The sequence below is a fragment of the Cebus imitator genome, unplaced genomic scaffold (assembly GCF_001604975.1).
Source record: "Cebus imitator isolate Cc_AM_T3 unplaced genomic scaffold, Cebus_imitator-1.0 Scaffold125, whole genome shotgun sequence".
Lineage (NCBI taxonomy): Eukaryota > Metazoa > Chordata > Mammalia > Primates > Cebidae > Cebus > Cebus imitator.
In genome coordinates, this window is record NW_016107440.1 from 773,748 (window position 1) to 788,879 (window position 15,132).

Sequence of the window (15,132 nt, forward strand, 5' to 3'; positions counted from 1 at the left end):
CTGGCAGAGCTCTTATGGGACATGCAGAGAGAACAGAAGACTCTAAAAATCTGGCCAACATCTCAGTGCCAGAATCCAAGTTCTGAACACAAGGCCGAATATGTATCTGGCCAGTAAGAAGACACTCTTCAGAAAAAGACTGAAAAAACAATCACAGCCCGCGTCTAAACACAACCTATAACAAAACCCAAATCCACATGCAAACATACCATCTATTGCAATATGAAAAGAGACTTGTTTTTTTTAGAAGGATTTAAGGAAATTATCATTTTGTTGCAAGGGAAGAAGAAAAAGATGTCAAGGCGACTACTCTTGGTGTGAAGGTTATAGCTGCTTTGATTTTCTTAGAGGAAATTACCTTAATAGAGGAAAGAGGCCAGGCAAATGATCTTTCGTTTTAGATTACTGATTCTCGAGAATTATCCCAAAAACATAAATCCGATTTAAAATTCTTATTGTGGAAAGACGGCCATATTTTAATTTTTACATATAGTTACCATCTTCATCATTAGTAATCTATAGCTTGTGCAGCCCTAATCCAAAATTCTGAAATCCGAAAGGCTCTAAGATCCGAGATTGTTTGAGCACCAACATGATGTACAGGTGGGAAATTCCACACCTGGTCTCCTGTCTATGGGTTGTAGTCAAAAATAGTCAATTTAAAAAATATTGTATAAAATTACCCTCAGGCTATGTGTACGAGGCGGGTATGAAACATAAGTGAATTCTGTGTTTAGACTTGGGTCCTATCTCTGAGATATTTGATTATGTATATGCAGATCCTTCAAAATTTGAAAAAAATCTATAATCTGAAACACTTCTGGTTCCAGGAATTTAGGAAAGGAGACATGCAAGTTGTGTACTGAGTTATGGTATACATAAATCTGGTATACATAAAGCAAAATACAGCATGTTCCCCAAGTTCTTGCAGAAAAGTAGGAATAGATTAAGTTGAATTGACTACTGGATCTTTTTCCTGAACAAATGGGCTTCTATCAAAAAATGTTTGCAAACTCCTGCTTTAGACAGTTCTTTTGTGATCCATCAGTGTCTGTCTGAAGCTAAGCATTAGTATTTTTCAAAGTTCGGGGAGAACGTGCTTGGATTATAAGGCTCATTCCAACATGCCATGGGCGAAGCTCATTCATTATGCAATAGTGAAGCAGATGAGAAGTAATGAGAGGCAATCTTTTGCCTTTCAAAATATTATAAGCTCTGGATTTTCATAACAGAGTTCTGGAATAGGTAAGTGATTGGCCAAGAAAGGCTTTTCTAAGCCATGTTGAAATGACTGTGCAGTAAGTGAACAGCCTCTATCTTTGCAAGAAATTAACAGCCCTCCAAGCTCTTGGTCTTTAAAGATATAACGGAGGAAGCCTATCATCATCTGATCTTGGAACAGTTTACTGGATTTTTCTCTCTAGTAGTTAAATGGAAAGAACGATGTCTTGTCTACTGTCTTCTCTTGGAAAAAGCCATACTGCCCTGATTCATTCTTTCAACCCTCTCCTGACCCAAGGATAGAGAATGCTACGTTCTAAGACATCATGAGTGTCCCTCACTCTCATTGGGAAATGAGGGGCAGCATCCATTCAAAGTGCAGCCAAAGGTAAACCTCACTGTCAAGTTTCCCTCAAGCTGAGAAACTGGATGTATTAGAAAGGGTGGAGTTTCAGGACTTGCTCTAAAAATAATGTGTCTGGATCTTGGCCACCATCTTATGCTCTTCCTCTCTAGGCCCTCTCCCCATAAATGTCAAATGTGGCTGTCAGTAGGTTCAGCCTGAAAATAAAATCCCCTCACTTCCATCAAGAAATAGCTCCAAACTTAGAGTGTGTGCTCAAAATATTCATGATGAAATCATAATCCTATATTTATAGTCTTTTGGATTGTGCATGAAATTCTGTTTCCCATGGTGGTTTTTGTTGAAGCGGGCGCAGAGTGAACGAGAAAGCATTAGCTGCAGGGAAATGCTGTTCAGTATGGTTCTGAACTGGTTGGTAGTGAGACACTCTCCCTCTTCCCTGCACCCTACCCGCTGCCTGATGAGGTACATCCACCCCTCACCCCATTCCCAGAAGGTCCCCTCTTTGATTGGTCCTGTCTTGTCCTCCAGGAAGAGCTGGCCTTCCAAGAAGGAAGTGGAGTGGGTACCTAAGATTATTCCCCTGTCCTCTGCATCTTTCCTGTCCTAGACTTCCTCCCCGTTTTCACTGAGGGAGATGGTGTGGACCTTAATGGTTGGGACTTGATGGTTCTTGTCAAGGCTGGGGGTTGAGGGCCCTACACAGCAGCAGACCTGCAAAAAGTTTTTACTTCTCACCCGGGCTGTGGTGCAGGAGGATTGGTCTTTGGACACTGTAATCCTGGCAGATCCTCGGGGCATGGAAGAGAAAAATTTCCATTCACAAACGCCATCCGTCTTGGAGATCCTGTAGAAGGTCTCTCCTGATCCCACGGGGATGCGCACCATGTCCTTGTGCTGCCCTTCCAGGGCCTGGCTGGGGGGGTGCAGGGTGTAGCCCAGGGCGTGTTTGGAAGACTGCCTTCTGCGGAGACACTGGATTCTCAAGACGTTCTGAAAGGCCTTTTTGAACTCTTGGCTGGAGCATGGGTATATGATGGGGTTGATGCAGCTGTTTAGATATCCGAGCCAAAATACTATTTTAAAAACGGTTTCAGAGGGCTTGAAATCAGGGAAGAAAGACCCTGGAAGAAAACACACAGATTCATACATATTATTTGCAAGTCAGAAGGCCACTTGGCTAGAAAAACAATCAAACAAATATCTTTATAGTGTTTTTAAAATGTTTAAAATGATCCCAAACCCATTGGAATTTCTCACATTTGACTGACTGGCTCCCAAGAATATCAACCTTTTGCGGTGTCTTCAAAGACCATTCCTACTTGGTCCATGTGTGTTATCAATTACTGGAGCAGGCCAGGTGCATAGGGCTGCATTGGCTCTCAGTGACCAATGGCTACTGTGAAGTTATACCAAATGAAAATGTGAAATCCAGACTGAGTCCAATATGCAAAGTGTTTTGCCTAAATTGAAAAGTAAGTTGGAATCCATGCAAATAATCTGTATTAAAATTCAGTTACCTGGACATGTCCTTTATTCTCTGATCCAGTGTTGTATAAAACATACAACTTTAGTGTTGATGAATTCCTTCCCTCCTGAATATTAGAATTACGGATTTTGATGAGAGTCTCAACTTTACACAATATTGGCCTTGACAGCGTTGGACCAGTGATTCTCAATCACTTTTCCTGGATGATGCCTTTGATGTCACCCTGAGATCCCCTTGTTAATATCTCCTGATGACTCCCAAATAAGTGTCATTTGCTTCACATTCAGGGACCTAACCAGCTTTCTAATATGATTGCTTGTTATTATTTTTCTCTAGCCAGATTCATTACACTTTTTCTCTAGGCCATTGGTCACTTTTTTTGTCCTCTCAAGTTGGGCCACTGTGTCCCTGATGCCCTTTTCCACCTTCTCTGTCTACCCAAACCCTACTTGTTGACATGCACCGCAGGAAACAGGCCTCAGGACCCTTCATGTCCTGCACAGAGACTGCCATGGGGCTTTTGGCAGCAGAAGAACAAAACTGTGAAGTCTTAAAGGAGGGATTATGTTCTCCAATTACTCAATTTACACATTTTAAAAATGCTTATTAGCCTTTTCCCAGCTGCCACCAAGATGCTCTGCCCTTCTGAGCTGAGGTTGCATTGGCGTGAGGCCCTCAGTGCATCCAGCACTAGCACTGCTCCTGGCAGCCCAGCCTTGCTCTTGTCCACACCATGGACTGTGTCTCAGAGCTCGCCTGCACTGACTCAGCCCTCGTTCTGCATAACTCTGAGGCGATCATCATAGAAGATAAGGTTAATATTCTTACTAAAGCAGCTGGGGTAAATGATGATGGCTTTTGGCTTGGCTTGTCTTCCAAGGCCCTGGCCATTGTCAAGATCGGGAGCCTCCTCTGCAGTGGCGGTGCAGGAGAGGAGGACTTGCTCCAGCAGCTGGTGGTGCACCTGCAGGAGGTCCTGCCCCTCCATCATTGCGGCCCAGGCCAAGGAGAAGAAAGTGGAAGCAAAGATAGAAGAATCTGAAGAGTCTGATGATAACATGGGTTTTGTTTGTTTGTTTTTGGGTAATGCTATTTTAGAACATGTTCAATAAAAAGCTGAACTCTTAAAAATGCTTATTAAAGAGATTGTCACAAACCTCATTGCTATAATACTGATAAGAGTGATGGATAAAGGGTATGGGACTCCCAGTCGAATGTTCTTTATTCTCAGATTCTCAGATTGCCACAGGCTTTTGCTAAAGGAGCTTTATGAATTAGGCAATCTCAAATGTCCCTCTTCACTCCTTTCAGAGAAATTGCAAAATAACATCTTGATTTTCCTTCCACCTCCTTTCTTTTCTTTCTTCACTCCCAAGCTCCTTTTCCTTCTCCATGGGCTTTTAGTCACAGCTTTGTGTACAGTTGGCAGAGTGGCTTTGGAGAAGTCCTGTGATCCCTTTGGGCGTCCAGTTTTCCTATCTGAAAAAGGAGTAGGTTGAATGGAGGATTCCTAATGGCCCTGAACAATTTTTGTTGTTGTTGTTTCAAACCTAAGGTCTTGATTTTGTCTTCCTTTTCCTCTATGCTCTGTGGACCTATCAGCGTCGTGACAAATTGCTGGTGCTCTTAAAATCTACTCTGGCAAACAGTGCTCTGAAATTTAGTCAAAAAGTGCATCAGTATAAACAAAGAGTAAACTTAAATACTGAAGAACCCAAAGAAGACAAAATAGTGTGGTTGCTGATGGGAGCATTTATTACCTCTGAAGCGAGTGTTTATTACCTCTGAAGTACACTCCCTGCTGAGTTCCATGTGTCTCAAATTCACACACACACACACACACACACACACGCAATGGGTGTTTAGGAAAAAAACATGTTAACTGAGAAAGTTTTAATTTTTAGCTCTAAAGCTTTTAGTGTTGTCCTATAATTATAATAAAGTTTACAGTCTTTCAGTGTCTGATTTAAGCCAGGCAAGGCACTGTGCTGAACACTTTCCATATGATTTAATCATCATGAGTAACAATGAAGAGTTGTGACTCATATCCATATCCCCATTTTCCAAATGAAGAAATTGTGGTGTAGTAAGTTTGAATAGCTCAGCTGAGGTCACTCACATGGTTACTGGTAGGCTTGAAATTGGGCAGCATGATTTCAGGACCCATGCTCCTTTATGTAATCTCCAAATATATTGGAATAATATATCTCTTAGGAGAGAGGATGGCCTATGGGAAGTGATGAAGTATGCAGCTGGGGGAAGCCAAATCGAAGGAAATGCTTTTCTGAACCTCATCTGTGATGGAAAAAAAATGGTTAATGCCAACATGACTAATGGTTTTGTGCAAATGCAGTCAGTTCCAGGAAGAAATTTGTCTTACATTATGATACCTATATATTGTCCAATATTTCCTCCTAATAGTGACAGTGATGTGATTACGGAAACCCATTTCACAAAGACCTTCCTGGGCCTGTGCTTAACGACTGCAAGAATGTCTGAGCCGAGCACACCAAAACCCAGCTTGTCTGGGAATGTCACCACTCTGTAAATCAGCGAGGGAAGGGAGGGTCTTTTCCTTATTGAAGAATTTCAATTTTTGAAAAAGAAAATAAATGCACTATGAATATGCGTGCTAGTAAATACGATTTGAGAGTCTTGGGACTTCCCACAATTCCTTTAAGGACACTCATTCTGCTTCAGAGCCCAGTTTTACACGCATAAACCTCAACATTTCCTTTCAGTCACTTCCTTTCCATCCCTTCTTTCCTTGTGTGGCCTCCCTCTTAGTTGCAGGTCTGGCTGACCCGGAGCCAAGCTCTTGGGCCCTCTCTGTCGTCTCTTGCTGTGTTCCTGTCTTCACAGGTGAATCCGGGCCTCACCCTTTCCATACCCCACTTAACACACTCATTTCTTCAATGTGGCTCAGGTATAAGTATAGGGTGAGAAAGAGAGTTGGTTAAAACAAATTTTCACTAAGATCTGAATGTCAGTTACTCTCTAGCCCTAACCCCAGGAATATTTTATTTTTAACCTAATCAAATCTCTAGATGTTGGATTTTCAGACAGTGAGTGGGAGATGCTTCCAGGCCAGAGACCTTCCCATAAATGACAACGTTTTATTTATCCCATTAAGTGTGTGACAGCAGCCAGATGAGTATAAGCATAGCAGGGATTTGGATGCTCCCAAACTGACAATTCCACCAGGGGCAGGTTTCAGGATCCATTCTCATGCTTTGAGTATTCTTCCCTTGTGAAGGGGAGTGCGTGGGGGGAGCCATGTGATTTTCTTTGAGCAATTGCTGACTAGCTGGGGTTAGGGGAGATACTCATAGCTGTGCTTCCTTCAGGAACTTTCCAAAGAGTGAGAAAAGACAGCTAAGGTGCTAGGCACATTGGCTCATGCCTGTAATCCCTGCACTTTGGGAGGCCGAGGTGGGTGGATCACTTGAGGCCAGGAGTTTGAGACTGGCCTATGCAATATGGTGAAGCTCCATCTCTACTAAAAATACAAAAATTCGCTGGGTGTGGTGGCATGTGCCTGTAGTTCCAGCTACTTGGGAGGCCGAGGCAGGAGGACTGCTTGAACCTGGGAGGTAGAGGTTGCAGTGAGCCGGGAGTGTGCCACTACAGTACAGCCTGGGCGTGGGAGTAAAACCCTGTCTCAAAAAAAAAACAAAAAAAAAAAAAAAAAAAAAAAAAAAAAAGACAGCAAAAGGGCTATTCCCCTCCTTATTGACATTATTCCCAGCCTCATATCTCTTCCTTCATTTTTCCTCTCCTAGGAAGGAGAGAGGGGGCTGGAATCGGGCTTGGAAAGCAGCTGCCTGGTCCCAATCAGGGTTCCCTCCTCCTGTTCTCATTTTCTCTGCCCAAACCTTCCCGCCCCAGCGCCCTTTTCTCTGAACTCTGCATTAGTTGTATCTCCAGCCTCCATCCTTCTCAAATATCTTTCTTTCTGAGGACTGGCAGTGCCTTTTATGGTGGGAGGACAGCTGGAGAATGCGTGTCCCTGGCCTCCACCCATCAGGACCTAGAGTGTCAGGGCTGAACCAGCCTGGTTTATGGGTGGATCCCTTGACCCCGTCACTGAGTGGGGAAGTCCATTTGAGCAGCCATCTGTCCGATCAGCTTTGCTCTCTGACGAAGCTTCAGAATCCAGTACAATGCTGGAGTTTTGAAGGCATTTTCCGAGTTTTTGCTGCATGAATGGCCGACCTTCAGACTGACTGACTGGCTGACTGAATGACTCTGTCTCTGTGTTCTTGCCATAGCTCTGCTTCACAGTGTGGCTTGGTTTTCTTCTCTGCTTGACAGCTTAGCCCCATACTCTCTCCCAACCCTGCCTTCCTTCAGCTGTCTCATTCCCTTTTTTTGCCCACCATTTCTTTTTGGTCATCTTTTTTTTTTCCTGTAATGTTATTTCACTATCATTTTTTTCCTTGCTCTATCATCTGGCATCGGAACCTCTAGTTTTTCTCGTCATGCTTCCTAGGAAGAGACAGACTTCTGAATCACCCACCTAATAAGATTCCTGTTTCTTTGGAAATAAAATACGAAAGCATAGCTATGATTTTCTCCTTGACAATCTCTGCCTCAAGAGGAGCCAACAGGTCCTGACTTAATCCTGGAGTACCTTGCCGTGCAGCTCACGCCATCCTTTGCATGTGAATCACCTGGTTAAATTCTTGGACTTTGGAAAGTTCTCGCACTCTATGGATTCATCCTTCACTGAGTTTCTTTCCACGATTTGGTCTGCTGCAGAATTTCTGTCCCTTTCCTGACCCTTCAGACATCCTGACCAACTTACACTGGTCAGACTGAGGTAGATAGAACAGGTGTTTATGGCCAAACACCATCAACATTCCTATTTTTGTAGATTCAGAATTCTTACTTCCACTGTAAAGGCCTCTAGATGTCAAAAAGAAATGGAAACGAAGAATTTACAATGTTGCCTCTATGTCTTCTCTGAATGCTCTATCATTTGGGAACATCTGACTTCATTTTTGATCTGGGGCTCATCTAATAGGCTTATGGGGAGCACTAGGAGTCATCTCAGTAAAGCCTTGGCCACTGGAGTCACCTTTTCTTATAAAATTACCGCAAAGTTTGCCTCAGTGAGTCCAATACAAGATACAACCATTTCTTTTTCTGCCCATGTTGGTCTCCTCCATGAGTTTGCTACACCAGTGAGTCATACGGTTTGCTTCAAAAGTCAGGGAGAGTAGAAACTGAGTTCTTGAATTCCCACCCAGCACTGGTCATTAGAGAGTTCCCCCTTAGTTCAAATGTTTCTCTCAGAATGAGGATGACTCGGTATGGAAGCTGAAAGTTGTGAGGCAGTCTTCTTGGTTCCAGCCTCCAGCTTTTGTGTTTCATTTTAACCCCTGGAAAACCTGACATCTTAATGACAACTTTGAGAGACACTGGCCTGTGATAAACCCTAATTAGCTGGAGTCACAGAAGGCTAGAGTGTGAGGAGTGGCAGGCACTTAGAGATCAGCGCTGTCAACCTGTCCTTCACAGGTGAAGATAGCAAGGCTGCAGACAGGAGTAGCTCCCCAGAATCACACAGCTAGACCCGAACTGGGCTCCACCTCACCCACTTCCACTCCTGATCTTTGTGTGCCATTTAGCAACCCTACAAGGGCGTAGAAGGGCACTATGTCCAGCTTTCGCTGAAGGACAACAGGTTTTGCAGAGATAAGGAGAAATAAGAAAGAGGAGACGAGTATCCTCAATAATTGCATTATTTTAAAAGTTAGAGCATGCTGTTCAGACGGGTTTGTCGGCAGTGCATCACATTCTGAGAATTGGAGTTTGAATGATCTCAATTAAAAAAAATGTGGACTCCAAAGAAGAAGCTAATGTTACGTGACCACGGGAGAAAATAACCATTAATTGTTTTTCCTTGCACAGCTAGTGGTCTCTCCGATGTGGCTGGTGCACATCCAATGAGCAGAGGAGAGACAGGCCAAGGAGCTCCAGTGCCAGTAACATTCAGGCCAGACCCGATGGCGCCTTCTTACCAGGAAGAAAACTGCCCCATCAAATTAAACCCCAGAGACAAGCCATAGAATTAGAGTTTAAGAGCAATGCGCTATCCCAGAGTCTACTGGATGCCTTTGTGCTAAACTACCTTGGCCTGAGCCCTCTTTGGGTTTATGTGTGGCTACCTGGGCAGCTGTCAGTCAGCAAGACGTTTTTAAATATTTCTATTTTTTGACATGGAGTCTTGCTATGTCACCCAGGCTGGAGTGCCGTGGTGTGATCTTGGCTCACTGCAACCTCTGCGCCTCCCACATTCAAGTGATTCTCCTGCCTCAGCCTCCTGAGTAGCTGGGACTACAGGTGCACACCACCACACCTGGCTATTTTTTGTATTTTTAGTAGATATATGGGGTTTCACCATATTAGTCAGGCTGGTCTTGAACTCATGACCTTATGATCTGCCCACCCTGGCTTCCCAAAGTGCTGGGATTACAGGGGTGGGCCACCGAGCTTGGCTGAAGTTTTTAGATTATCTATCTTAGACGGTGGCCAGGGCTCTCTAAGAAGGTGACCAGATAAAGCATGGACTGTAACCTTAGGTTTTCAATCTCAGGTTCACAGACAGACTTACCATAACGGACATTAAATGTGTATGTCCAGAGATACATTTTCCTGGTAAGAGCCCTTAGCTGCTATTAGCTTTCCACAGTGGTCTCTGGTGACAGTAAAGATGGTCCATCCTGGATCCCAGGTGGAGGGAACAAGCTGTACCCTAGCTGGGGAACCTCACTTAGCCTGTATGCCCTAATGATGGAATCAAGCTTACCAACAGAACAAGGAGATGTGATTTCACTGTGCCAGTCTTTTCTTCCCGTGTTTAACTGGGACTTGAAACTGTGTGGCTCTCCACTCACGTATCTGAGTAAAGTCATGGGTATGCTCACTTGAGAGTGTTGCCATTGGAGTCTTTTCTGAACTTTCTGGCAGACAGCTTGAGTGGTAGGCAAAGTGAGGAAGGCTGCACCAAGCACGAATGGAATTAGCTGTCCTCCTGCATGGAACACAGCCTGGGAGCACGGCATGGGAGGGTGCAGTGAGTAAGGGGAACAGGGCACACTGTGCTGGGTACACAGCCCCGAAGGAGACAGGCTCGGGGCATCCTGGGGGCCTGCCCAATGTGGGATGGAAGCGCTGTCCACTTTTCCAGGGATTGGGGTACGTTGGTCTATGGTTATTGTCCAAAACCATTGCTCCTTCCAATCCAGGGAAGGAAAGAGGTCAGCTGGGAGATGTCCTCTCATCCCTCAAACTTCTGCAACTGGCAGCAAAAGCACTCTTGATAGGATCTGCCTGGCTGGCCAAGCAGAGCTCTGTGGAATCAGGAATTTCATCCTGGATGAGTCTGAGTTGCTCAGATTAAAACTTGTCAAATGGTTTGTCCCACCAGTTAACAAAGCCCAAGCAGCATTTATCCTTTCAGGAAAAAGGAGCAGGTCCACCCGAATGCATGATTTGGACCCCAATGTCCATAGGAACTCTGGAAAGAATAACAGGGGACCCCACATGCTGGACCCAAAGAGAGCATTTCTCCCTAGAAGACCTCCTTGCATCGAATAAATAATTTGATTTGGAACACTCTCAAAAGATAGCAAGGTTCCATACTCTATCCCCTTAATTTAAAAGATTACTTGTTCAGAAAAAAGCGATAAGGAAGTCATCGTATGCTTTTAAGGGCTGCTTCCTTAAAAGTAGATCTCCTTTTATGAGCCAGTGTATTTTCCAAGCCTTGCCACTTTTACTAAGGTCATTGTTTCACAAATCTGCCATTAAAAAAAAAAAAATATATATATATATATATATATATATATATATATATATATATATATATATTGTCTCGGCACAAAAGCTCTCCCTGAGATCACCCAGTCTAAAGAGGAGTCATCTCCAAACTCACACCTGCTGAGTGGCTTATTTATTTCATGGTTCATATCACAGTATGCACGTTTTCTTATTTCCTTTTTTTCTTTGATCGTCTCCTCCTCCAGAGCACAGCTGCTATGATCTCCAATGGCAGGAGACCGGGTTATCTCTCACTGCAGTGCCAGGTCAGGGCAGGAACCCAATTAACAGCTTCTGCCAGAAGAATGTGTATGTACTTCCTTCCCCGACCTTTTTTGCCTCTTACATTCCAACTAGTCACTAAACCCCACAGTGGTCTTTCCTTAAAATGCCTTCCAAATTTGCCTCCTCCACCACCTCCATCCCAAGTACTCCTGAACGGTGAACTGGTTGTTTAAAGCTGGGTGAGTCATTTTTCCCTCTTGTGCCTTAGTTTCCTCATCTGTAAATGTAAAGACTTAGAACAGTAATGGACACTACCCCTTCCTGTCTGTAAGAGCAGCTGCTTCTAGGCAAATGGAAGCAGTCAAAAGGGGAAAATAGGCCCATCGCAAGCAGGAAGATGAAGGAACATGGTGGAAAGATGGCTAGAAGGGAAGGGGGCAAGCTTTGGAAGGAAGATGGGAACCTGAGGTTTTGGGGAAGGCTTTGAGAGGACACCCTGATTTCTATCCTAGAGGTGCACTCTGAGGCCACAGAAAGGAGGGGTGAGAGGAGAATCCAAAGGCTGCTGTCATGCAGTGCACCTGCATAGGGACCGAGGCAACTCTCTGATTGCACCAGGCAGGAATGAAATTAGCTCTTTTCCTGCATGGAACACTGCACGGTTTTGGCTGCTGGTGGCTTCAGAACTCATGAGCTCTTTAATGATACACTGGCTGCACACCTCCACCTCTGGGGCCTGGGAGGCTAAGGCTGTGGTCATCTGGTTCTCTTCAAGGAGATGGAATGGAAAGAGTAGAAACCATGAGCGGAAAATTCCCAGAAATAACTAAAGGGAGGGGAGGTGTATCAAGGGGCTCAGTATTGTAGCTAAGGAAACCTCATAATGGGGTATCTGCAAGACATGGGTTATCCCTTTTTTTTTTTTTTTTTTTTTTTTAGGCAGTATTTCAGTTTTTTTTTATGTCCGTGGTACATTGGCGCGATCTTGGCTCACTGCAACCTCTGCATCCTGGGTTCAAGAGATTTTCCTGTCTCAGCCTCCCAAGTAGCTGGGACTACAGGCATGTGCCAACATGCTCAGCTAATTTTTATAATTTTAATAGAGATGGGGTTTCACCATGTTGCCTAGGATGGTCTTGATCTCTTGACCTTGTGATCTGCCCACCTCAGTCTCCCAAAGTGCTGTGATTGCAGGTGTGAGCCGCCGTGCCCGGCCTTGTTATCTTTTTGTTGCTGATAAGATCAAGTTCAAGCTTCTCCCTCTGTCATTCAGGGCCCTTCATCATTTGGTTCCACCAGCCCTACACAACCTTCTCCTCCATTCCTCATTCACTTAACACGTAATTTACTTAGCACCTGCTCAGGCCAGGCAGTGCCATAGATATGGTCAGGAACACGCAAAGGCGTTTACCTTCTACGAGTATCTCCAGCAAATGCCTGTTGACTTGAATCATGAGTTTCCAACACCAAGGCTTTCTTCCTGCCAGGTAGACTTTTCACTCTCACTTTGTTAGTCTGCTGAGGTGACTGTGACCTCAGCTTCTGTAGTTGTGGTTCTCTGCTGCAGTCTTCTGCTCTTTGCTCAGTGATCTGTCCCTCTCCCCTCTGTCTACTCAAACTTGAATCTGTCCAGTTCTCTCTGTCTTCAAGGCTGTGTTCAAAATCCCACTGATGCACGAGCCTTTCTTTGTTATAATATGACTTTCTTTCTTGCCGTTTTCCCCGTGGATTTAGCACCAGTTACTTTTCTGCACAGCGGGGGAAACCCCCAGGGTCACAGACCACTACCAGTCTGTGGCCTGTTAGAAACCAGGCCGCACAGCAGGAGGTGAGTGGTGGGCTGGCGAAGCTTCATTTATATTTACATCTTACAGCCTCTCCCCATCACTCGCGTTACCATCTAAGCTCTGCCTCCTGTCAGATCAGCAGTGGCATCAGGCATTAGATGCTAATAGGAGCACCAACCTTATCATGAACGGTGCATGTGGGGGATCCAGGTTGTGTGCTCCTTATGAGCACCTAATGCCTGATCATCTGTCACTGTCTCCCATCACCCCCAGATGGGACTGCCTAGTTTCAGGAAAACAAGCTCAGGGTTCTTACTGATTTTATATTATGATGAGTTATATATTTCCTTATATATTACAAGGTAATAAAAATAGAAATAAAGTGCACAGTAAATGTAATGCTCTTGAATTATCCTGAAACCATCCTCCCATCTCCAGGTCCATGAAAAAATCGTGTCATGAAACGAGTCCCTGGTGCCAAAAAGATTGGGGACCACTGCTCTATAGCACTTATCACCACTTTCTGTGCTTTACTTATTTCTATTTTTTTGTTCCTTTTCTTGACTATAAACTCCCTTGAAGGAAGAGCTTGTTTTCTTTTTAATTTACTGCTGTATCCTCAAAACCCATAATGGTGTACAGCATTTAGTAGGCCCTCAACAATATTGCTGAATGAATGACATAGTCAATTCTCATGGTTTTAGTCTCCGTAAAGACACACCCTTCTTTTATCCTTCGTTCATATCTCTCTAAATGATGAACATGATTCTCAATGAATGTTTATTGAGTCAGTGAATGACATTTGTTGATGGAATAAAACAGCATTTTGAATACAACTCCTGCTTCCATTGCTCACAACTGGAAACGGATTCTTAAATTCAGAAACAGAGCCTGTCTTAACTTACATTCCAAGGAGATCTTTCGGATCTTCAAGACACCCACATTTACATGAAAACAAGACCATTCTCCAAACAATTTTATACAGCTAAGTTGCAGGCACTTCATAAAATGATTACCTCCAGCACTCATAAAAACTTTTTATAGGGTCCCAGAGGAAGGATTGAAGCCTGTAATTCAGATGTGATAGTCATCATTTCCTCTCATATTTGTGGGATTCAAGTCGAAGGTCAAACCCCACACATCTGAAGCAGTTACACAAACAACCAAAACTGATGTCTCAAGGAGGAAGTGTGAGACTTTCAGGACTCTGTCCCTTTATATTCAGCTTAAAGGCTAAGGCAGGTTCAGGTCCTGATCCTTGCCAGCAAGGACACAGGTGAGTTGGTTCATGCTTGAGTAGTCACACGTGAACAGGGGAGCAGGAAAATGGGTTTTTGGTTCTGGACTGCTGCAAAGATGCTTAAATCTGAGTGCTCTGGACAGTTCCCTACTTGGAAAGGACATACCAGGTCCTCCTCCAGGCTACTGGCTCACCCAGAGGTATGGCCCTTGCATCTTCCAGCAGCATCTTCTAGCTCTGTGCAAAGAAGAAATATGATAACCCCTTGCTCTTCACTCCCAGCTCCTGCACAGCTCCCTCCCCTGCCTGGGTTAAGCTAGGGATGAAGATTAGCTGTAGGTCTTTGCTCTTTCTCCCCCGCCACTTGGGTAAACAGTCTTAGGCTCCATCTGGACTAGAACACCTGACCAGGGCCTGAACTCCATCAATCATGGGTCCTGTATTCAAATGGATATAATATATATATATATATAGGAATTATAATAGCTCATTTAAAACATACAGGATGTCTTTTTTGAAGCTATAATATAGCTTCTAAGTATAGCTGGGCACACCAATTTTAAAATGCAGAAAGGGATTGGGGCAATTTCCTCTTTAATTTTAAAAGGCAATAGAGTATGGCACTGTTTTAATTATAGATATTTTTGAAAATAGGAATTGGCCATGCCTCCCTCCTTCATAATAAATGCCACATTTAGAAAGCTCAGCTTTGCTTGCAAGAGACATCCTTGCTCTTTTCAAACTTAATGAAGCCTTCTGCATTATCAGCTGAGAACTGGCTGGTACTTTCAGGGGGAAGACCAAGGTCAGGGCAGCTCATTCATTTCATGCCTTCAGTTTCTTTCTTTTCCCTGATGACTCCCAAATCTCTAAGCCGAGACCATCTCTGCCTCCTCAGCTCCAGTCCTGCATATACAGGACGATTACCAGACACAACAATTACCAGACATTCCTCCTGGTGTTCCCAAACCATCTCATC

At 44.1% G+C, this 15,132-nt stretch overlaps 1 protein-coding gene across 4 annotated transcripts in view; it reads right to left on the reverse strand.

The window, feature by feature from the left end:
- ADRA1A (adrenoceptor alpha 1A) overlaps positions 1–15,132 on the reverse strand; it is a 103,580-nt gene that overhangs the window by 11,772 nt on the left and 76,676 nt on the right. For 2 of the 4 annotated variants that reach the window (XM_017540393.2, XM_017540394.2), the window contains exon 3: positions 2,324–2,709. In XM_017540393.2, coding sequence (XP_017395882.1) covers positions 2,324–2,709 — 386 coding nt within the window. Of the gene's footprint in view, positions 1–237; positions 2,710–15,132 lie in introns of those variants that run through there. The other 2 variants (XM_017540391.2, XM_017540392.2) reach the window with 1 other exon arrangement.